Source organism: Ochotona princeps, chromosome 15, assembly GCF_030435755.1.
Source record: "Ochotona princeps isolate mOchPri1 chromosome 15, mOchPri1.hap1, whole genome shotgun sequence".
Classification (NCBI taxonomy): domain Eukaryota; kingdom Metazoa; phylum Chordata; class Mammalia; order Lagomorpha; family Ochotonidae; genus Ochotona; species Ochotona princeps.
In genome coordinates, this window is record NC_080846.1 from 25644924 (window position 1) to 25670181 (window position 25258).

A 25258-nucleotide genomic window follows, 5' to 3' on the forward strand; every position below is an offset into this window, starting at 1 on the left:
AAACTTATCTTGGTAGCAGTTAACTGGATCTGATTGATAAAGACAGAGATAGAAATAGATGGGTGTAAAAGGACACATAGGAGATAAGACTATGCATTTATTGCCCATTTATGTAATTACATGTGTCACCAAGGACAAAGTTCCTTAAAACAAAGGCAGAAGGCAGAGTGGGTGCTGCTCCCAGCCTGAAGCTAGATGGATTGGCTGCCACTTCCCCCTTCTCCAGTTGTCCCAACGCCACGCATATCCTTCTTGTTTGAGAGTCACCTTTGAGAACTCAGCCAACTTCCTGGCACAAGTAGATGGCTGAAGACATGCTGCACTCCAATAAAAAGAAAACAAAGTGTTTTCAGGATCACTCCTAGGCTCTGGATCCGGAGGGTGGCACTTCCGGGAGTCTCAGGACCCTGTTTTCAAAGGGAACAGTGACCAGGATCCCAGCACCATGGACGTGGTAGGCGAGCATGAAGCTCTGCAGCAGTTCTTTGAAGGTAAGACGCCAGTTTCCAGCTTGAGGTTGCTGCCTTCGAGAAATGTCTGCTGGCATTGACTCTTCTATCGTTCTGGGGTTCACTGAAACTTTGCCTTCAATGGTATGTTATCATACTTAGATTAACTCTCCTGACATAGGAAGTGGCGTTTACTTAGTGCCTAGTTAGCAAAAATCAATGATAGGGGCAATTATTTTTCTTCTTCTGATACAGGTTTCCATCAATGCAGCATAGTTAAAAGAAGCAGGGGGTCAGCGTAGGTAGAGTACTTTATAAATAGTTTGTAGAAAAAGTGGAATTGAAAGATAAAGGCTTTTGTTGTAAAAAAATTTTGAAATCTGTGCATATAAACGGTCTTTTAAAAGTGCATGGATAACATGTCTTATGAAAAAGTCATGAATTTCAGAAGACTTTTGCACCAAAATAATTTTTAATATTATTTCCCCCGATCTCTCTGAGGTTATCTTGCATTTGTTTCTAATATCTGCCCCTGCTCTGTGCTAGGTTTTATTATAACTCTGCACATCTTAAAAATTATAGATTTGCCTTATCTCTAAAGTTATTGCTTATAGCATAAGAAAAATGTGAAATTTTAATTAAAATATTTTTCTCTCAGCATAGTTGAATATAAAACAGCAAAAGGACACTTTTCCTCCCTGTCCTGTTCCCATTTTTCTGTTTTCTTAGCACTTTAGAAATGTGTAACTGAGTAATGGTTTGTTTCTTCAGTAGAATAATATTTTTCCTAAGGGAGAGGCACCCCATGGGACATGGTCACACAGGTCTTCTTCCTTCTAAAAAGCGAAAATGGGCTCTCCTGTGTAACTGTGTTACTACTCTGATGGTAGGACTGTTGAAAAGCAAGGATTTGTCTTCTTGGGACACCTTTAGGTGTCCACGCCAGTGTGGCTTCAGGTCTTTATCAGTTAGCCATGCTCAGACTGCCATGGGAAGGAGAATGTGTCCATTGCTTTTACATTCTTCAATATCTCATTGTTGTTAAATATTGTAATTGCTATTATTAATAGTATTCCCATGCTCCTTAGTCCAAAACCAAACTCTCTGGCTAGTTTGAAGTTCATTTGAAGAGAAGAGGAAATTCTCAGATAGAGTATAATATGGTCAGTGTTGTTCCTGACTTTACCTTTGAGTGAATACCTGAAAAGATGGTAGATTTTACAAATAAGAAACAGGCATGAGTATAGGTGGTTCCTGTCCCCTGAAAATCAAACAGTATTATGAATTTTTTTAACTGTATGCTCTGTTCAGCCAGTATTGAGCACCAACTCTGTATCAAGTCCAACAAAAACTGCCTTTAAATGCAGGTTGTAGGATTTTGAAGCCTCTCTCTTAGATACTAATGATTTTCTTTCTCTAGAATTTCTTCAGATGTACCTAAGAATTAGGACAGTAAAAGTAGACACAATGCTCTAACAAGGAAGGCCAGTTATTGCAGGTCATGCTCCTGTCAATATGTCACTGTGTCACTATTTCTGTGGAAAACTTTCCATATAAGAAATCCAAGGTTGGACCTGGCGCGATAGCGTAGTGGTTTAAGTTCTCGCCTTGCACATGCCAGGATCCCATATAGGCGTTGGTTCTAATCCCGGCGGCCCTGCTTCCCATGCAGCTCCCTGCCTGTGGTCTGGGACAGCAGCTGAGGACGGCCCAAATCGTTGGGACCCTGCACCCACATGGGAGACCCGGAAGAGCTCCTGGCTCCTGGCTTTGGATTTGCTCAGCTCTAGTCGTTGTGCTCACTTGGGGAGTGAATCATCGGATGGAAGATCTTTCTCTCTCTCCTTCTCTCTCTATATCCGCCTTTCCAATAAAAATAAATGAAATCTTAAAAAAAAAAGAAAAGAAAGAAATCCAAGGTCTGCAAAAACAAATTGTTACCACACCCCAAAGTTACCTCCCTCCATTTCTGCAGACTCTTTGTTCTAAGAAATGAAATCCTAAACAATGGGTAAATAATCTTGTATTAAAAAGTAGCTGGAAAGACAGCATCATCTTGAGTTTTATAGCTTTGCTTGTCAGAGCTCACTTGATCTTAGCATTTATGTGAAATCTTCCAATATGCCTTAATCTTTACGATTTGTCTCAGGGAAACAGCAAGAGCTAGCTGACAGTCCAATCCCCTGTCTGCCACGGGCGCACAGACAGACACATGAGCTAAAGTAGAAGAGAGAGATCAGGTGCTCCAGGGATCCCAGCAACCTCTTAAAGCTCAGCTGATCTCTGAACTGTTTGATATCAGAAGGAACACATGTTTTGATTTATCACACCTAAAAAATTGCCAAAAAGTAAATTTCTGATCATAGCAGATGAGTTTATTTAACTATGGTTTTTACACATAATGGAATTTTTGTAGCTTTTCAAAATAATGATAAGAAAACTTTTTATGATATTAAGGAGGAAAGCTACAAATTGGAATATATAGCGCAACTGAATGCAGTTTTCTGCAACAAAGTTTATTCAAACTGATATTTAAAAATCAATGAAAAGTTATAGTAGATATACACAAGGGGGCTTAAAAACATTCCTGGATGGAGTGGCATTTGTTGTAGTGATCAAACAGCTTCATGGGGTACCTGTATCCCATGTCAGAGTGCTTGTGTTAGAGTTCTGGCTCCATTTCTAACTCCAGCTGCCTGCTAGCACACATCCTGGGGGCTAGCAGGTGGTAGTTCCTGTTGTTGGGTCCCTGCCATCAACATGAAATAACCAGAAAGACAGGTTTCAGTCTGGCCAAATAGAGGTGAATCAGTAGATGGAAGAGCTTTCTGCTTGTCACATTTTTTTAAAAGCTCTTAGGAAATAGAATTAAAGGATAGATTAATTACAGTGTAAAAAGTTAGAAAAGCCCATATATAATTTTTCATAATGCAAACTATTTGTAGACTCTGAATACATACGTGCATATACAAATACATAGGAAAATACATGCATGAGTACATGTTATGTATTAAAAGTAATTACTTGTGAGTGATCAGATCATGAGGGCTTTCATTATGAAGACTTTCATTTTCTCTTTTATACTTTATAATCCAAGTTCTTCATAACTGAAATGTATGTTTAAATCAGGGTAAAATCTATCCTAAATAAAGTTGGCTTAATTCAACAAAGTCTCTCCTTTTTAAGAGCCATGTGTAATGAAAGGCTGTAACAGTCTTTGACATAGATGTAAGGATTATTAGATGTCTTCCATAGTAAACTGTGAATCACATCATTCTGGAGTTTAGAGTCCCTGGAATTTGTACCTTCTTTTGTGCTAGAGCTATTTTAAAGATTCTGTGAATTATAGATGAGTGATATCAATGCCCATGCTTTGTATCTACAGATATGTAAATAAATCATGTCCTCAGGGCATCAATAGTTCTCATCAAAGTTATTATACAGTTATCAGTCAGTTCATTTCATGATTTTATTTTACATGGGGAGAAATAGTATGGATAAATATATGGTAAATATATGTGATATATTCCATTTTTATATATAAATATGTGAAATATTGTCTATATATAATTAATAACATGTTTTATTTGTATATAAAATTTAGATGTAAATTATGTTTTAAAAATTTATATGCATATAAATAAAATCATGGAATGAATTGTATATATTATATCATTTTAATTTTCCTTTGAATCCATACAACCTCCTGGATCTTTCATTAATGATATAGTTAAGTAAAATCTGTGATGTATGTTCATATGATGTTTACATGAAAATGAAACTTGTGCTTTAAAAAATCTACATTTGTTGACATTTGCAAAGTTTTAGGTTAACTGCGAAGCTTTCAATGTCAGCTCATTCAAACCAAATTGACAGCAACACGGATATTGAGCTTTTACTGTGTGCCAAGCCCTGTACTAGTCACGTTACATTAGGATGTCATTTAACCCTTCCAATGACTCTCTGGATCAAAATGAACAAAAAAAGTACAGTAAACCCCAAACCTGAATTTATTTTATTTCTGGTAGCTAAAATGTTAGAGTCAATATTTGTCTCCCTGAAGAACTTTGATGTTTTTCTCAGACTACCTTGAGATCAGAAGGTTCATCATTGGTTTCTAAGCTTCTTAGAGCAGCTTAGTAAGTCATTTGAAAAGAATATTGTTCATTCACTTTACTATCTGAGGAGGAAATTTTCTGAGTGGGTGAGAAATGATTTACTCATTCCCTTTGTAGTGTCCGAAAGCAAATGTTCCCTGGTTGCTCATGAGTGCAGAAATGAGGTTCCTGCCCATACTGAGTAGAGTAGACGCAGGTGAGGACCCAGGAGGGAAACAGACAGATGGAAGCTCCTTCCCTTGGTGGGGAGGCTGTGGAGGCAGCTGTTGTACCAGAGCTGTGGACAGGTTGAGATAGGAGGGAAAGCAAAGTGATCCCCTCAGGAAGATGCTGCCATGCAAGCTTCCAGCATTTCCGGCCTGTCTGCATCAGATTCAGATTCTTTAGGTAGTGATTGTTAAAGCAGGGTTGTCAAGAAGGTAAAGCCATCTGCTGTCCACAAGCCCTCCAGGAATGCTCTGGGGGTTCCTCGGGCTCAGGAACATGGGCTAAAAGCTGAAGACTCCCGGGCAGGACAGCAGTCCCTGAAGGAACCAATCAGACTAGATCAATCTAGAAAGATATCAAGGAAGCTGAAGCAGGATTATTGAGTGCAAGAGGGGCGGAGCTTGGAATAAAGCCTCTGTGGTGTCAGAGTGTAGTAGATACGCAGCAATATTGTTAGGAAGAATGAAGATACAGCAGATGAGAGATCTCTAGCTATCTCTCTGAATTTCAAAAATAAACAAGCAGTCATTACATTTTAACTAGATTTTGGACAACTTGAAATTTTTTTTTATTGATTTATTTATTTTATTACAAAGTCAGATATACAGAGAGGAGAGACAGAGAGGAAGATCTTCCGTCCGATGATTCACTCCCCAAGTGAGCTGCGACGACCGATGCTATGCCGATCCGAAGCCGGGAACCAGGAACCTCTTCCCGGTCTCCCACGCAGGTGCAGGGTCCCAAGGCATTGGGCCATCCTCAACTGCTTTCCCAGGCCACAAGCAGGGAGCTGGATGGGAAGTGGAGCTGCCGGGATTAGAACCAGTGCTCATATGGGATGCTGGCGCATTCAAGGCGAGGATTTTAGCCGCTAGGCCACGCCGCCGGGCCTGACAACTTGAAATTGTAAACACAGGGAAAAGGAAAACCTTCTCAAAGCAAAAAGGTCCAACAAAACAGTGGTGATTGTGAAAAAGTGTTACCAGTTGGTAGAAATCCTGAGTTCCATGATTAGCAGACTAAAATGATGACTTTCCTGAGAGGTCCTAGTGTATCATGAATGTCTAAACTACATCTACATGTCTACATCTACATCATAAATGTCTCCCCCAGATACAAAACCGACCTTGGCTGATGCTGCTGGGTTCTGGAGAGAGGGATCAGCCACTCTGAGCCGCTGAGCTGCCCGCTGCTAGAGCTGGTTGTAGGCAAGGCTGTCTTATGGGTTTAGAGGATGCTTGATCTCAGACTTGTTTTTACATTCTTCCTTTTGTTCACTTTGGAATCACTGCTTTCTCTCTTTCTCAAACCTTAGCACACTTGTGCCCTCCGCTTTCTGATCCAATCAAACGAGGTGGTCCAGAGGGAGCAAATGGTAAACCACATAAGCCACTTTACATCTCTGTAGAACCTTGTGTTTGAAGCACTTTTATAGCACCCTGAAGCAGCTTTGATCACATGAGTTGGGAAGGTTACTTTCTCCAAGGGTAGGTTTGGTTTCTTGGTCAATTTGTAGACCTGGATTGTGTGAAATGATTCCACAGAAGCAAGAACTTGGTCTTTTGTGTGGCAGCCCCTTTATCAGCGAAGCTTAGACCTTCCTGGAGACAGGATAAAAGCTTACCAAATGGGCTCAGCATGGTGGCCTAGTGGCTAAAGTCCTCCCCTTGAACGCACCAGGATCCCATATGGGCGCCGGTTCTAATACCGGTAGCCCCGTTTCCCATCCAGCTCCCTGCTTGTGGCCTGGGAAAACAGTCGAGGACGGCCCAAATCCTTGGAACCCTGCACCCGCATGGGAGACTTGGAAGAAATTCCTGGCTCCTGGTTTCAGATCGGCACAGCATAAGCTGTTGGTATCACTTGGGGAACAGATCATCGGACGGAAGATCTTTCTCACTGTCTCTCCTCCTCTCTGTATCTGACTTTGCAATAAAAATAAAATAAATCTTTAAAAGCTTATCAAAGACAAGAAGCACCAGCCAGATTGTGCCAGCAGTTTAGAATTGTTGAGCATTTCTGTCTGGTGTCAACAGGTGTTAGGAACCTTGCTGCCAGGCCAGCACTGTAGCCTAGTGGTTAAAGTCCTTGCCTTGCATGTGCTGTGATCTCATATGGGCACCGGCCCAGAAGAAGTTCCTGGCTCAGCTCCAGCTGTTGTGACCACTCATGGAATGAGCTAGTGGATGGAATATCTCTGTCTGTACTTCTCTCTGTAAATTTGACTTTCCAATAAAAATAAGAATGCTGTTGGGAAGCACCATGGTTGGTACAGAGAGACCAATGATTGTTAACTATTATTCTCTTACTGATACATAATTATTGTCCTCCCAATTCCCATCCAAGTGACTCTTTCAAGGATCTTTCTTCTTCTATGAGAAATGCTAGCCTGATAGAAATTAAGCAACTCACTTTCAGGGTCATCAAATAGTAAGTGATTGCAAGTGATTACACATGATTACATCATTTATTTCTTCCTATGTTTAGTCAGCCAATCCAAAAATATTCCCATGTCGCTCATGAGCCAGGATCTGTGCTGATGGCTAGGGACTCAGTAGTGAATGAGCAGGGCCCTCCTAGCCAAAATAAGAAAACAGTAAGGAGATAAATTTAGAAGATGATATAAACATCATTAATTATAAAGAAAATATAGGCTGGCGATGGTGTAAAAAGTGGCTGATGACAGGAGGAGTGAGCTCCTTGAGCTAAGGCAACCAGGAAAGACTTTAGGAGAGGTGACATTGGAACTGAGACCTAGACAATGACCAGGAGCAGGTCACGGGTCATGTGGGAGCTAGAGGTTGGAAGGAGCCAGCTGAGAGCTAGGGGAGAGAAGAAGGCATTTACCTTCTCAGAAAACATGTTAATTTCCTAGGATTACTGCAATAAATTACGTCACATTAGGAGACTTAAAACAACAGACATATATTCTCCCACAGTTCTGGAATCCAGAAGTCTGAATTCAAGGTGTTGGAATGGCTGTATTCACTCAGCAGGCCCTAGAGGAAGATGCATTTCATGTCCATCCTAACTTCTAGTGGCAGCTGGCCATCATTGGTATTACTGCAAACCATACTGGTTTCTGTTTCTGTCTCTGTAACACCTTCTCCATGGCTGTCATCTTCCCCTCTACTAAAGATGCCTGTGTTTGGGCTTAGGGCATATCCTAATCCAGTATGATCTCATCTTGAGAGATTTAATTGCTCAGACTTTTCACAAGTGAGATCCCACTCACAGGTTCTGGGTGAGCATCTCTCTTGAGGGCGCCACTTTTCAGCTCACTACAAAGAGTGAAAAAGTAGCTGTTCTAAGGAGATGATAAAATTGCCAGTTGGGGTTGGGCCTGGGCTTTGTCATTAGTTAGTTTGAGTTTGCGTGATGTTCTCAGCAGCATTCAGCTGCTTAGGTGCAGTCCAAGAATGGATGAAGAATTTGGTTTCACTTCAATTGAAGTTTTCCCAGGTGAATACCACAGGAGAAAAGATAAGAGAGATACAAGCCTTGATGAAGATTGTCACCAGGACCACTTATGTGAGCTGAGGAAGAAAGGATGTGTTGAGACAAAGGGCTTGAGGAACTATGGGAAAGTGGGAAGAAAATTATTGGATGGGAGTTCCCAGGTGGTGTGTAGAGTTATTAGAATAGTGTCAATGAGTGGTCAGAGAACAAGAAGCTTGAACCTGAGACATCAGCATGCCAAGTGGCTAATGGCAGTGCCTTGGTCTAGGGAAGGGTGAGGAGAGATGCCCGAGATGAGGCAGATAAGACATTTAGAAGTGAGGAGAAGACTCTGAGAGGCTGAGATATCACTGGATAGGTGTTGCAGCAACAGCAGTTATGCAAGTGTACTGTTGGAAAGACCAAGTGAACAAGCTGTGGCCAAGTTCTGTGACAAAGGAACAGAGCAGGAGGCTGGTCGGTGCTCCTGCCAGCAGTAGCCTAATTGTTGGACACATGTTCCAAGTGAAGTGAGATAGAGAGGGAGGAAGGAAATCAGTGGAGAGCAAGAGCACATCTTTCTCTTTCAGACCCCAGAAGCATGTGAATGAGAAAACATAATTTAACTATTTCTTATTATTGCTCATTGGGGATGATTCTGTGTTTATACTGTTAAACATGTACTGTGGTTAGCATTCCACTCCTCCAATCAAATCATGCTAAAATAGAATTGTCGGTACATAGAATTTTTATTTAAGGTTTTTTTTGATAAATAATGTCAAAAGTCCTGCTAGGAAGTTATATATATATAATATATATTATACATTATATATATAGTTCCTTTTGACTGTTGAAAAGTTGCATTCTGTCCAGAGTCCTTTAGCTGAGATGAGGTTTACGGGGTTGCTTGGCATCCTTTGAAACTGGGTGGGAAGAAGTGTTTGTGTACACTCAGACCTATGGGTAAAGATATTCTAGCTTCCTTCAGATGCTCAGCAAAGTCCAGGACCCAGGACAGGTTAAAGACTAGTGAGTGCTGTAGCCCCTGAATAGTGACGCTTCTCTCTCCTGCTCCTCCCAGAGGAGCTGCCATCTGGAGCAGCCTACAGTGGGGAGGGGGGGTGTCCCGGGAGGAGGGGGCACATTTCAGCAATCAAAGAGTTGAGAAATTTACAGATTCTACTCAAAATGTTGTTCAGGTTTGTGAAATCAGTCATTTGACAGTATGATTAGAAGTGTTTGCTGTAAGGTTAAGCTGCTGCGTGGACACCTTGTATCCCATGTCAGAGTGCCTGGATTCTACCACTCATGGAGGGGATTCAGATTGGATTCCTGGCTCCTGGTTTCAGGTGGAGGGGTTTGGAGAATGAGCTAGTGGTGAATACCACCTTTTTTGAGCGTGAGATTATGATTTTAAGAATGCAGTGATGAAGAAATCGTTTCCTCTATGTTCTTATCCGTAACAGTATTGTGAAGACATTTAGACCAAACCAATGTTGTAATAAAAGACGAAAGTGTATTTTTGAGCATCTGTTCTTTCTATTACGTGCAGGAACAGGAAAGCAGGTGGCTTCTTCTCAGAGAAGCTGACCTGACCAGGAATAGAGATCATTCCTTTTTCCCTGGGCTCCCTCCTATCCCCAGGGGTTGCTCAGTGTTCCTTGCCAGAGGCCCTTGCAGAGATACTTTCAGGGCTCAACCCAATCTAATAAGAAGAACTCCTTGCAGGGAATCAACATTTATTCTTTAGTCCTCACATGCTGCTGGGAATGGTTAATATTAATGAGTGTTTTCATAGTTGACATCCACGTCCATATAAGGAGAAACAGAAGGTACTAGAAATTCCTGCAGGAATCAGTGAAAGTCAGGCGTCACTTCATTCAACTCTGCCCCTACTTGAAAACGCTCACTGTTTCCTTCCTTTGCATCAAAGAATTCTGAAAAATACTCTGAAAAATTCTGAAAAATACTTGTTATCTTCATTGCTCTTTTATTCACTTTCCAACTCATTTTAGTCTGGCTTCTGTTCTGTTGGTGAAATGTCTCCTAATTGACCTTGTTTGCTTCTGTAGCGCCACTGCTACTTCTCTGTTCACCCTTTGTGTTTTTGCTTAGGGTCTGTCAGGTGTTGTCCTGGCTTCCCCAATCCAACTCTGAAGTTCTTCTGTTTGTGTACCATGAGCTTACCCACATGGATCAGCATAGCCAAAATCTCTTCAGCCAGTTCCAGATCCATATTCACAACTACTTAAAATATATTTGTATAGGCCTGGGTGTCTCACAGCTGTCTCAAATCAATCCACTTACACTGATCCCAGTCTTCACTACTTTCTGTGTTCTCTTCACTGTCCCAGATTTCTTGAATTATTTCATTTTGGGATACTGTAACATGAGATTTTAATAAATAAAATTCCTAAAGAACAGAAATTTATTTCTGATAGTTCTGTAGACTGCAAGTTGAAGGTCAAGCCTTCTCTTTGTGTTCTCAGATGGTGAAGGGAGAAGAGCAAGAGCATGATGGCTGAGTACTGTGTGAGGCTTCCTTTTGTTTTTCATTTGGGGGGGAGGAGAGAGAGAGAGAAAGAGAATGAATGAATGAATGAATGAATGAATCTCCCATCCTCTTGTTTCTTCCCAAAATGTCTGCAAAAGCTGGACCTGGAAGAAGATAACTATGGGAGCCAAGAATTCAGTCTGGATTTCCCATTTAGGTGGCAAGGACTGAACAATATGAACTGTCTCCTACTACCTGGAAGCTTGGATCAAGAAGTGGGGCTGGGGTTTGGACTTGGGCACTCCAGTTATGGGGTATGGGTATCTCTAGTGATGTCTTAACCACTAGCCAAATGCCTCCCTTACAGTCCCTTTTGTAAAGGACTGGATCATGTTAATAAGGATGTCTATGGTCTAATCTCTTCTGAAAGGCCCTCTTGATATGATCACTTGATATTGGCAACTTTTATATTTTGGGGATGACATATTTAAATCATAGCTCTTTCCAAACTGGAAACCAGGGTATCACTGACTTGTATGGACTATAGTTAGTCATTTTCCAAATTCTGTTGCTTTGACCTCAGAAATCTTTCAATTGCAAACTGGCATGGCTTTGAAAATTCATCTCTTTGCAAGACCTTCCTGGGCTGTCTTCTTTCTACACTGCTGTTGGCTCATAGAAGTGCAGTACTGAGACATTTCTGTTGTCTCAGCATGCCTGGACCTCAGGCCAATAGTTCCAGTGTAAACTTATCTCCAGGGATTTTCCCATGGAAAAGCAGCATGGTAAAGAGTTAAGAGCATGCTTGAGGGTCAGATTTCTGATCTTGACCTACCCTTTATTGGCTGTGCGTTCTTAGGTAAGCTATTTAAACTCTATGTGTCTCTGTTCTGTGATGATGCAACTGGGAAATTGTATAATATTGTTTCAGTTATACAATGGTTAAATGAGGCCCAAAATAGTACCTGCATGACTACATGTTTCTGCTTACCACCATCCTCGTTTTTGTCATGTCCATGGTCATTCCCACTGAGGGTTTTTTGATTTCCTGAATATGCTTTGCCTTGTGGTCTTGATGCAGCCTGCCTGGAGTGTTGGTTCCTGCTTCTTCATCTGGCAAACTCACCTGGGCCAAGTTAGAAGCACAATTTCCCATGCTTTTCCACCACTTGGGTGAACTCTTTAGATTGGCACTCTTAGCATCAAGGTTGCTTTCCGTGTTTGTAAGTCTGTCTCTCCTGACTCAGTGAGTACTTCCAGGTGAGGACCTGACTGTGCCTCCTTCATCTTTGCAGACTTAGGGTCCTTCGTGTAGTAGCTACTCAAGAAAGGTTTGTTACATGTGTTTAATAAGTGAGATATTTGACCAGCACTCTCTGTGGGAGAGGAAGTACTAAGCACAGGAGCTGGGTGTATGCTCCTTTTCTTTGCAGGCATTTTAATATCTGAATCAACTCTGTAAAGGAAGTCACAGCTCCTCATCACTGTAATGTTTGTAGACTCCTGGCTCCTCCATTGCGGTGTTTTCCTGTCGTGGGAATTTTGTGCTGTTTAAAAGGAGCTCTTTACTGGCAGTGGGTCACAGAGATGACATGGAACTCAGCAGAAACATGACAGAGGCATGAACTTTGGATGGAAAGGGTCAGAAATCAAAGTCCATAGAAGCTGAAACTCAAACTGGGTCACCAGCTGAGCTGGGTGCCGAGATCAATACTTGGAAATCACCAGGAGATCTTAGGAGGTGAAAAGTGGAAACTGCAAACCTTCATGAGAATAGAGGACCAGGCTGTATGAAGCAGTCAAGGTGGAACAGACCTGGACTATAAGAATGGGACAGGAAAGATTTGATTGCCATATCTTTCTCATCTGAGGCTGCGATTCACAGGTGCCTGGCATCCTGTGAAGATCAGGTGTCATTATCAGGCATAGTCACTAAGTTGGAGCTCCCAAGTCTAGTGTGCACATCAAGGAGGGCAGAAGAATGAGATGGTTCTGAGTGCAAATCCTACTTCTGTTGCATTCTGCAGGTGTTGCCTTAGCAAATGACTGTTTTTCTCTGAGACGGTTTTCTCATCTAGCAAATGGAGGTAATATCTCACACAGTAAGAATTAAGTGGAATGAAGTGTTGGACTTGACATATGGCTATCATGTAGTGAAAAAACTGTAATTGTTTTTAAAAAAATATTTATTTATTTCAAAAGCAAAGTTACAGAGAGAGGGTGAGGGAGGTAGGGAAGGAGAGATTGAGAAAGGGAGAGAGAGATAGAGAAAGAGAGATTGAGAGCACTTTCATGTGCTGGTTCACTACCCAAATGGCTGGACCTGGGTAGTCTGAAGCTGGGAGCCAGGAGCTTCTTCCAGGTCTCCCACATGGGGGCAGAGATCCAAACACTTGGGCCGTCCTCTGCTGCTTTCTTAGGCCATTAGCAAGGAGTTGGATGGAAAGTGGAGCAGCTGGGACATGAACTGGCACACATATGAGATGCTGGCACTGGAGGTGGTGGCTTTACCAACCACACTACAGAGCAAGCCCCAGAAGTATAATTAATATTCTATAATTAAGACATCTGTTAGTTTGTATAAAAGATTTCCCTGAGCAGCCTGTAATTTCTGAGGACACTACTGCTTGATTTTATGTTAGCTATTGTTGTGGGACCTTTGGCAGTATTGATCCATAGTTTGTACAATATAATGAACCCAACAAGTAGCCAGTTTGTTCATCATTTCACAGTGGAGGAAACAGACCTAAAGAAGTCAGGTACAATTCCTTGACTGATACAGCTATTGTGTCTCAGAGGTTGAGTTGGCAAAGAAGACTGACTGCAGGTTGATTTTCCCAGCCCTACACTGTCTTTTGAGCAGTTTTAGAGGGTTTGTTGTAGAACTCAGAGCTCCTGTAAAAATAGCAAAATAGCCAGGGCACTTTTTCTTTTTGAAAATTTGCATGTACAACTATCCTGGACTGAGCAGTTGGTCCTTTATTATCATCTGGCATTTTTGGCAAGGCTCAGCTCTAGCACTGTGCGATGAACTGAAGGGTTTACAGTGCAGGCAGCTTCAGAAACCCTAATATGAAGTCACTAACCAGCCAGCAAAGATAAAAGAAACCCAACACTGTTAAGAAGTACTGCTCCATGCATGAGAAAAATCTACAGAGGGAATTTAGGCAGCCGGGTTTGCTTAGAAGTGGCATAGAAAATGTGAACTCTTAGCCTGGTCATTTTGGGTAATGTGACTCAGGACAAAATGCCCAGCAAGATGGTGTGCCAGTACTTGGTAGTCTGGTGTTAGCAATGTGAGACACAAGTGTCATGTGCAGCAGAAGGGAGTCATATGTTTAAGAAGAATATTGTGTGACTTGCTAGTTGGAATTAGCGTCACCCTCACTGAATTAAAACCATTAACAGCTTTAAATATTAGGAGTCAAGAAACACATTTCATTGGATGCTATGATGTGCTAGTCAGTGGCAGACAGCTTTCAATCTTGATTCCTTTCTTCTTAGCTGTGTGACCTTGGATTACTTACTTAGACTTTACCTTTTACAGCTTCAGGTTTCTGTATGTGTAAAATGATGATAAAATACCTGCCTCAGGGGTCATTGTCATGGCACAGCAAGTTAAGCTGCCACCTGCAAAGCTGGCATCCCATGTGAGCACTGGTTCGAGTTCTGGCTGTTTCACTTTGGCTCCAGCTCCCTGTTGATGTGTTCAGGAAACAACGGAGGATGGTTCAAGTACTTGGGCCCCTGCCACCTATGTGGAAGACCTGGATAAAGTTCCTGGATCTTGGATCAGACCTGATGCATTCCCAGCTGTTATGGCCATTTGGGGAATGAACCACTGGATAGAAGATCTCTTTCTGTCTCTCCACCCTCTCTCTGTAACTGCCTTTCTAATAAATAACTAACTAACTACATATTTTAAAAATAGAAGACAAATAAAAATGTACCTACCTCTTAGAGTTGTTAGACTTGATGACAGAATGTTGACATGGTGAACTAATCTCTAGTTATTGATTTTTGTTATGGTATTTGCAAGTATGAAGGAATTAATTGTTTGCTTCATTTATTTTGAAATAGGAATGAGTACAAGCTGTATAGTTTGATCTATACATTTCCTTTTCAAGGAAATACTCTTGTCTCCAGGGAGTTATTATGACTTTTACATGTTCACATTAATTCCAGAGCCTTTATAATCATAAAATCCATTTATAGCCCTGAGTTGCCAAGCAACAAAGGACAAAGTACTGAGTATTTCCGTTTATTGCAAAAGCTTTTTCGTGTTGGCCTTGAAATCAACATTTTTCAGAAAAGACAGAACAGGGAAACTCAATTCCATCTTTCCAACATTTGGTTGGTATTCCTTGCTTTGGAGTAAGATGGAAACTGAAAGGAATACATTGTTATTATTGTCATATCTGGAAAAGTTAACACATTTTGTATAAATTTTACAGTAAATCTGTAATCAGTTCAGAAGTTGGAAGACTACAAATCTATTTTTTAAAAGATTTTTTTTTTAATTAGAAAGGCAGACATACAGAGAGAAGGAGACACAGAAACAAAGATCTTCCATCCATGGCCTACTCCCCAAGTGGCTGCACCGGCTGGAGCTGAGCAGATCCAAAGCCAGAAGCCAGAAGCTTCTTGTGGGTCTCCCATGCTGGTGCAGGGTCCCAAGGTCTTGTGCCATCCTCTGCTGCTTTCCCAGGCCACAAGCAGGGAGCTGGATGGGAAGTGGAGCAGTGGGACATGATCCTGGCAGATTCAAGGTGAGGATTTAACCACTAGGCTATCATGCTGGACCCTATAAACCTATTTGAAAGACAGAACTTTTCCTCTCATACCTATGTCCTATTATAACCTGTGACTTTCTCTCTATATATATACATATATATATTCTATACACACACACTATATATGTATATATATGTATATATATCACATATATTGGAAAAGCATTTACAGAGAGAGGAGATAGAGATCTTCCATCTGCTGGTTCACTCCACAAATGGCTGTAATGGCTTGAACTGAGCTGATCAAAAGCTGGGAGCCAGGAATTTCTTCTAGGTCTCTCATATGAGTGCAGAGACCCAAGGACTTGGACCATCCTCTACTGCTTTCCGCAGCCATAATCAGGGAGTGGATTGGAAGTGGAGCACCCAGGACATGAACCCGCACTGATATGGGATGCTGGTGCTGCAGGCAGAGGATTGGCTTGGTAAGCTACCGTGCCTGCCCTGACCAGATCTTTTATCTCTCAGTTATCTTTTATCTGTCAATTTTGCTAGGGTGGTGAAAAATTCATATGGAAAAATGTTATCTGCTGATCTTACTAACCAATGATTGCAAACAGGTCATTCAACCATGATATGCAGAGTTTGGGGAAGCTGCCTTTTAGGCTGATAATGAAAGGAAATATCTCTACTTCTTTAAAAAGAATCAAACCTTTTATTAAGATTTTTTTAGATCTTTAAAATATTTATTTTTATTGGAAAGGAAGATTTTAAAGAAAGAAGGAGAGATGACAGAGAGAGCAATCTTCTTTCTACCTGCTGGTTCACTCCCTAAATGGCCACATGGCTGGAGCTGGGCAGGTTGGAAGCCAGGAACTTCTTCCAGGTCTTCCACATGGGTGCAGGATCCCAAGGGTTTGGGCCGTCCTCGACTACTTTCCCAGGCCACAAGCAGGGAGCTGGATGGGAAATGGAACAGCCAGGACAGAACTGCTACCCATGTGGGATGCCATCACTTGCAGGTAGAATTAGACAGTTGAGCTATTGTGCTGGGCAGTTTCCTAGATTTAAAAAAAGTTATTTGAAAGAGAGAGAGAGAGATCTTTCATATCCTGGTTTACTTTCCAAATGGCTGCAACGGTCAGGGCTCAGCCAGGCCAAATCCATGTGCACACAGTATCTTCCAGATTTCCCATGTGAGTTCAGAAAAAACAAGCACTTGGGCCGTCTTCTGCTTTCCAAAGAACATTAGCAGGGAGCTGGATCCGAAGTAGAATAGCTGGAACTCAAACTAGCATTAACGTGGATGCTGGCATTTCAGGTGCTAGATTAACCTACTGTAGTAAAATGCTGTCTCCTGGTTACTCTTTTTAGCTGCATGGGAATCAAACAATCACAGAAATCTGCTTCCTTCTTCTGGCAAGGTAGATTCTGTGTGAGTCTGACATATCCTTTAATGGTGGGCAAGAGGTGAGGCTGTGAAACAAAGCACAGGAACTGTCCTCCTAGTTGATTTTTAGGGAACTGTTAGGAAAAACAGACTTTTACCCACAGCCACTAATTTTTACATTTACTTGTTTTGCTGATTCACTTCCCAAGTGGCTGGGGCAGTTGGCACTTGATCAAGCTAAATCCAGGAACCAGGAACTCCGAACTCATTGTAGTCTCTTACATGGGTAGCAGGGACCCAAATACTTGAGCCGCTCTACACTGTTTTCCTGGGCACATTAGCAGGGATCTGGATTAGAAGGGGAGCAGCTGAGACTCAAACCCACACTCTTCTGTGAGATACCAGTGTCATTAGGGGGCAGCTTAACCAACTGCATCACAATGCCCGTGCCCATTTTCCTCTTTACTCTTCCATATTCCAAACTCTTTCATTTCATCAACTCATTAACCTCTTGCATGATTCTAAGAAGAAGGTGCTTTATGCATTGAAAGATAGAGCCTTGAAGAATTGACAGATCTAATAAGTTGATAAGTTGGTGGCATACCTGTCTTCTAAGTCCAATATTCTTACCATTTAATTTTTAGAAAATTAAAATATTTGTTTTTTGTTTGCATAAAGGAAGAGAAAAAGAGAGGGACAGGGAGAAAAAGAGAGAGAGAGAGGGAGAGGTACAGAGACCTTCCATCCATTGTTTCACTATTGATAAGAGTCAGGGCTGGGCCAGGAAGAAGCCAAAACCCTGGATCTCAATCCAGATCTCCAGTGTAGACTTCAGAGACTCAAATATCTGGACTGTCACCTGCTGCCTTGCAGCATGTATGTTAGTAAAAGATGGAGTCAAGATGCAGAGCCAGGACTCAAGCCCAAGCACTCTTACATGGGAACCACCGTGTCAGGTGCTCATTCGCTGCGCTCTTTGCTTCTGTCCCCACTGTGCTTTCTCAAAGGAACAAGCCAGTAAAGGCATGTGTTGGCTTATTTCACAATCTCTGTCTAGGTGTCAGAAAAATAACTCCTGTAAATATGGCTCATCTTTGGAAAAAACCTCCCCCTTCTATCCTCTTCTTTCTCCTCTGCCCTTAGCCATTGTGTAATTTCTCACCAGCTGGCCACTGATCCTCAAGAACTTCGCTGGTCCTCAACTCCATTCTGCTGCAGAACAGAGTTAGCAAATTCCTGTCTCTTAAGCCTTCACCTAATCCCCTGCTTGGATGAAAGCACTCTTCCTTGAATTCAGCCATTCATTCTTTGTTCTGAGTCTTGTCTTCTCGGAAAAATGGGGCACAGAGAAGCAAACAGAGATGCAGTTTGCTGTGCACCAATGCACGGAAATAGGTTGATATTTGCCACCATAGTCATTCAGTCTGTTAGCCATTCTCTGAGCAGCGAATGCTTCTCTGTTCAGATGAGGAACTAGGCCCAGAAAAGTTAGTAAAACTGAAGTTTCACTCAGGTTGGCCTGACCTGCAGCTCCCACGTCTCCTGCTTTTCTTATATTTGGATCATTTGGGGCTCCCCTGCTCCTGGCACACAGCCTTCCTTCCCTTGTGCACTAGTTTAAATGTTGTCCATGCCAGGTCTTGCCTTTGGCCTCATTCCCTGAAGGACTCCCTATGTATATCCATAGTATTTTTCATCTGACCTTCCAAAGCCTGTAATTGCTGTTTTTGGTGTCTGTTCCTGTAAAGAAGAACTATGCCTCATTCATTTTCATGGCCTTGGTGCCTAAGAAATGGCATGGAGCAGCGTAGAAACAGAGCTGTTCAGTTAATAAGTAAAAATCTAGAAGCTTGGGTTTCTACCAGGAATACCTGGATTACCTTTTTTATTCCTCACACCAACAACTGGCTGAAGACTAAGCCCTGATTCAGTGCTTGCATAGACTGTTCTGGCTTGGCAGGACAGGGAGGCATTTCTGGAATAGAACAGACATTCCTGAGAGTGCCAGGTGGGCAGTTTTCTTGTTCCATTTTCCTGAACTTGTGCCAAGCGGCATAGTCCGGAGGGAAAATTCTTGAATATTCAATACTGCATTCCAGGGCAGCCCAACCCACCTGGTGAGGCTGTGGGTGGAGTCTGCTTTTGCTGTATTTCTTTGGAAAAGATTTTTCCTTTCTTCCTCCTCCTCATGTTCCTTCTCTTTCTTCTCTGCCTTTTCCTGCTTGCTATTCTGTTTAACTTTTGGAAAAACTAGACTTTCTAGTAGTTTAAATTAGAACAATAATTCTTCAGAATCTTGTACATAAAATCAATGAAGTTCCTTTACTGACTCCTATGTCATTAAAACAAAACAAAAAACTTGACTGGGGTGGACCTCTGGCCTAGCAATTAAGATACCGCTTGGAGGACCCCATCCCATCATGAAGTGGTTCGTCTGAGTTCTGGCTGTGCTCCCAATTCCAGCATCCTGCTATTGGACACCCTCGGAGGCAATAGTGATGGCTTAAGTGGCTGGATCTGTCATCTGTGGGAAAGCCAGATGGAGTTTCTGGCTCCTGGCTTCAGTTTGACCCAGCTCTGACAATTATGAACATTTGGAGAATGAACCAGTGGATAGGAGAGTGCTATCTTCTCTTTCTCTCTCTTTCCACACAAATAAATTCATATTTTAAAAACCACTGCTGGTTCCAAGATTTATCTTCTCTGGTTAAAGTTATGGATTGTTATGCATGATGTTCTATTTCTCTACTGGTGTTTTATTTACTCCTTGTGTATATTAACAAAAATGCATGTTATTAAGGAGAAAGTGAGTGAAACAGAAAACTTTAATCTTCACCTTCCAGGGCTGGGAGGAGACTCAGATGTAAGTTTCCAAGAAAAATAGATTCCCAGACACTCAGGAAGATGAGAGAATCTTTTTAAACTCATGCTTCAAGTCACTGATGCAAATTGAGAAGTGTGAACTTAAGAATCTCCTAGTGCAGACACGAACATACTTTTGCCAAAATAGAGGTTGCCTGTTGCAGTAGATAATTTTTCCCTTCTAACTTGGAATCACAACAAAGTTGTGATTATCCATGAAGAAATTACAATACACAGGGGCAGCTTTCCAACAATGCTAAGCCAATCAGCAGTGATTATTTACCCTGAGTGACTGGCAAGTTGTAAAAAAGCAACCAGTGACGCATTCCTGTGGAATTGTAATACAATCAATGTTGCAGAAACAGATCCACATCTTGAAGTCACATATGGTACATACCATCTCCAGACACACCCAACCCACCCCTTTTCAGCTAACAGAGACCCGATGGGTTTAGATGGAGGAGGAGTCTATGAACCCAGGAAGGAGAGACTCTGACCCAGTACTTTTGGTCAGACTGAGACTGATGTAAACCAGTTATCATAATTCCAATTGTCTGCTCCCTCTGCCTTCTCATCACAGTTCAGCACCTGACAACTTCCACAATCTCAACCAACATGCTTTGTGTAAGGACAAGTGCATGTATATGCTGAACTCCTTAATGGTACTAATAATGATTTATCATGCCTGTTAGATTTCTGAAGCAATGTTATTATTTCTGTTAACTTTCTGTAACTGTTCCCAACCCACTTTCTTTTCTGCAGAAAGCAAGGTTGTTCCAGAGCACACATATTGGATTGAGACAGAGGACCCCTGAACTCCTGTAGGGGTAGCTGTGGTCATACAAGCTCACTAAGGTTTCCTTTCAAAAGTTATGACTTGCTAGACACTGAACTATTTGTTTTTTTTTTTTAAAGATTTATTCATTTTTATTACAGCCAGATATACAGAGAGAGGAGGAGAGACAGAGAGGAAGATCTTCCATCCGATGATTCACTCCCCAAGTGAGCCACCACGGGCCGGTGCGCGCCGATCCAAAGCCGGGAACCTGGAACCTCCTCCGGGTCTCCCATGCAGGTGCAGTGTCCCAATGCATTGGGTTGTCCTCCACTGCTTTCCCAGGCCACAAGCAGGGAGCTGGATGGGAAGTGGAGCCGCCGGTATTAGAACCAGCGCCCATATGGGATCCCAGGGCTTTCAAGGCGAGGACTTAAGCCACTAGGCCATGCCGCCGGGCCCGACACTGAACTATTTGTAAATCAGTCTCATTTATTTTATTTGCTCAGTTCAGTTCAGGATGGGTGTGGGAAATGCTTATATGTGGAGTGCAGAAAGAGAAGACAGGCTTGCATTGCTCCCTCCTAGGCTGCTCATCCAACTCACACATCTTTCCTATCTCCTGGCATCACATGATTAAGATGAGGAATTGCCTAGATTCCCAGCAATCAGTCACAAAATTTAGCAGTCTAACCTCCCATACAATGATGTGCTGGTAAAGGTTCAATATCTAGTTCTTGGGGCTAAAACAAAGCAGCCTTGATTTGCTGTGCTTGTTTTCTACAGGGTAAATATTCTCAGTGTGGCTGATTTCAAAGTATGATGTCATTGAATGTGAAGTTGGGAAGAGTTGAGCAGAGGCTTGTGCAAAGTGACTCCAGCACACACTGCTGCACATACTTCCACATTCTTGAGTGTCTATATGTGTGTCTGCACCAGCCAGAGTCTTAGGACATTATCTCTCCCAGGGTCTATTGCTGCTGCCTCTTCTGCCCCTAGAGGCTTCCATGCATCCTTTTGTTCCTGTTGAGTCATGTATGTGACTCATTGTATCATGTGTATTGTCACATGTGTACCATCTCCACTGTCACATCATATTAGTGTCCTGTTTTTATGCCGGTTTTTTTCTTTACTTCTGTGAATTCCCTGAATGTAGCAACTGATGTGAAGACCAAGGGTTACCCTTTGTCTTTTCCTGACCTGGAATTTGCATTGAGCATTTATAATCCGTGATCGTAGTTTTCACAAATCGCCGAGGTAGTTGTTTTTACTAGCTGCTTCTTATAGGTGAGGAAACTGAAATACTGAGAGGCTAAATAATTTGCCCAAAGTTACATGGATGAGAAGTATCTCAACTAAGATTTTAGCCCAGACATAACTGTAGCACCAGGATCCTTAACTACTATTTTGCAAACTACATATTCAACAAAGGATTAATATCCAGAATATACCAGCAGCTCAAAATACTCAGAATAACAACAGTAACAACTCCAAGCCAATCTAGTTCAGAGGTGGTCAAAGGACCTCAATAGACAGCTCTGAAAAGAAATGCAAATAGTCAGCAAATACATGAAAAAATTCTCTACATCACTAGCCAGTAAGGAAATGTAAATCAAAACCACAATAAGGTATTGCCTTTCCTGTGTCAGAATGGCTATTATCCAAAAGGCAGAGGGTAATACATGCTGGCATGGTTGCTGTTGGGAATGTAAATTAGTGCAGCCCTTGTGGAAAACAGTTTGACCATTTATTTTATCTATTTTTTTAATTTAGTATGACCATTTATTAAGAAGCTAGAGATGGACTTGCCATATGATCTAGCAATTCCAATGCTGAATATATACCCAAAAGGCATGAATAGTTACCTTCACTTATAGCAGCTGTATTTATAATAACTAAAATATAGAATTAACCAAGGTGTCTATTGTGAGATGAATGGATAAAAATGTGTATATACATTTATATGTAGCATATAATATATATGCAAATATTACTCAGCTATAAAAAATAAATTATATCATTTAAATCACAATAGTTGCAACTGCAGGACTTCATGTTGAGTGAATTAAGCCAAACACAGAAAGACAAATACCTCATGTTTCCCCTTATTTAGGACAACAATTGTTTAAAATGTATTTATTTATTATTCCATGATACAGTTCTATAGGCTCCATGCTTTCCCTTATCCTGTCCCCAATTTCTCCCATGTCATTACTATAGTCTAGTCCTTCACAATCAGTAATAAGTCCATCATTCTGCTGTTTAAGTGTATCCTGACATTGTTGGCATGGAAAACGACAGAGAGTCCGGCATCCTATTGTCAAGATACATTCATCAGTTTTGTTGAGAGTCCATCTTTGACCTGGAAACAGAGATGCACACTGCATTGTATCCTCACATCTGTATGTAGTAGTCTCTACTACACAGGTACTATACATCCCTTAAAATGAAAAGCCATAAAGCAAATCAATAACAAAGAAAAATAGAACATTTACAACAACATGAAGTTAAATAACATGCTACTGAATGACAAATGTGTTGCTGAAGAAATGAAAAGGAAAATTAAAGACATTCTTCAAGCAAATGATGCTATTTTGTGATCTATGAGCCAGTGAGGAAATTAGTAAGAGAAACAAAAACTGTTTTTGAATGAATGAAAATAAAAATGTCAAAACACCTCAGAGATGGCAAAAACAATGTTGAAAGGGCTTTTGGCATTATATTTTACATGAAGGTTGCCTTATATCAGAGAGAACATATGGTATTTGTCTGTGGGAATGACTTGTTTCTTTGAGGATAACGATCCCCAGTTTTGGGACCATTTTGTTGCAAATGGGAAAATATCATTCTTTTTAATGACTGAGTAGTGTTCCATGGAATAGATGTACCACAGTTTCTTTACCCACTTCTCTTTGGACAGGCATCTGAGTTGTTTCCATTTCTTTATTATTGTAGATTGTGGTGCTGTAAATATAGGATTACAGATGCCTTTCTCATATGCAGATTTCATTTCCTTTGGATATGTTCCCAGAAGGGGTATAGCAGGGTCATAAAGCAGGTCAATTTTCAGTTCTCTTCGCACCCACCATACTGACTTCCATTGTTGTTGTACTAGCCTACACTCCCACCAACAGTGAAGGAGGGTACCTTTCTTCCCACATTCAGCCAACAGGTGTTGTCAGTAGAGTTCTGAATGTAGGCCAGACTCCCTGGTTAGGTGGAACCTCAATATGGTTTGCATTTGCATTTTCCTGAGCATTTTTTCTTCATCTATTAGCCATTTGAATTTGTTCTTTTGAAAAGTGTTCATTTCCTTTGCCCATTTCTTCACAGGGTTGTTTGCTTTGCTATTGCTGAGTTTCTGAAGCTCTTTGTAAATCCTTTGTAAGTTCCCTATCAGTTGTGTAGTGTGCAAAAAACTTTTCCCATTCCGTTGGTTGCTTCTTCACTCTGTTGATTGTCTCCTTTGCTGCATAGAAGCTTTTTAGTTTGATGCAGTCCCATTTGTTTATTTTGGCTTTGACCTGCCTGTGCATTTGGTGATTTTTTCTTAAAAAGTCTTTCCCAATTCCTTTTTTCTTGGACAGTACTTCCTATGTTTTTTCCTTTAATTGTTTGATAGTTTTTGGGTGTAGATTTAGGTCTTTGATCCATTTAGAACTGGTTTTTGTATAAGACGACAGGCGGGGGTCTTGATTCTTACTTTTGCAGGCTGCTATCCAATTGTCCCAACAGCATTTAAGAGACCAGACTTTTCCCCTCAATTATTTTCAGTTCTATCATTGAAGATAAGTTGGTTGTACATATTTGGGCTCCCTTCTGGGATTTCTATTCCATTCCATTGATAATCTTCTCTGTTCTGCAGCAGTACATGGGGTTATTGAGGGCTGCTGCTCCCAGTCTCCACCATGCTCATCTTTGCCTCCAGGCTACAGCCAGACAGTTGGCACATTTCCACAGGAGTCCTGCTGCTAACTATTGAGTTCATTTCCATATGCTCTTCTCGGTTCCTAAAATGTTTACCGTTTCTTTTCCCTTTGAAAACCTTACTTATTCTTAGAAAGGCTTCATGTTAACTGCAGGAAACTCATGGCTCACTCTAGAAGAGCCCCCACAATCTCCAAGGTCTCCAAGCACACATTCATCAGAACATCTGACGTCTTGCACTGACTTAGTTTCTTTTCTTTCTTTTTTTTTTGAAGACTGTTTATTTATTTATTTGAGAGATAGAATGACAGGGAGTTATATACACACAGAGAAAGGGATGGAGATAGATAAGGAAGAGGGAAGGGAGTGAGGGAGACAGGAAGGAAGGAAGTAAGGAATTAAGGAAGGAAGGAAGAAAAAAGGAAGGAAGTAAGAGACATCTATCTGCTGCTTCACTTTCTAAACACCCAGGGCTGGGTTACATTAAAGCCTGGTACCAGGAACTCTGTTTAAATCTTTCACATAGATGGCAGGTGCCAAAGCATTTGAATCATCCTCTGCTATTGTCACAGATGCATTGGCAGGAAAATGGATCAGAAACGTGGCAGCTGGAAACTCAGACACCCCAGTTTTGAATGTTGGTATTGCAACAGTAGTTTAAGCTGATGCACTACCAGCTTCAGCTCCAGCCATAATCAATGTTCTCTTTCCTCTCATGGGATTGTGAGCTTGTTTGTGATTTTATGTCTGGGCACAAAGTAGACATTATATAAATGTATAAATAAGTAGGTTGAGGAAATTTTCAGTTAATAGATTAGGAATGTCTGTGGGCCAGTGCCATCCTTGCTCAACTGCCTGTGAGTGG

The 25258-nt window shown here is 41.4% G+C and overlaps 1 protein-coding gene across 1 annotated transcript in view; it reads left to right on the forward strand.

The window, feature by feature from the left end:
• Nucleotides 1-445: 445 nt before the first annotated feature.
• MYRFL (myelin regulatory factor like) overlaps nt 446-25258 on the forward strand; it is a 112176-nt gene continuing 87363 nt past the window's right edge. The window contains exon 1 of the mRNA XM_058673764.1: nt 446-491. Within this exon, the coding sequence (XP_058529747.1) occupies nt 446-491 (46 nt within the window). The remainder of the gene's footprint in view (nt 492-25258) is intronic.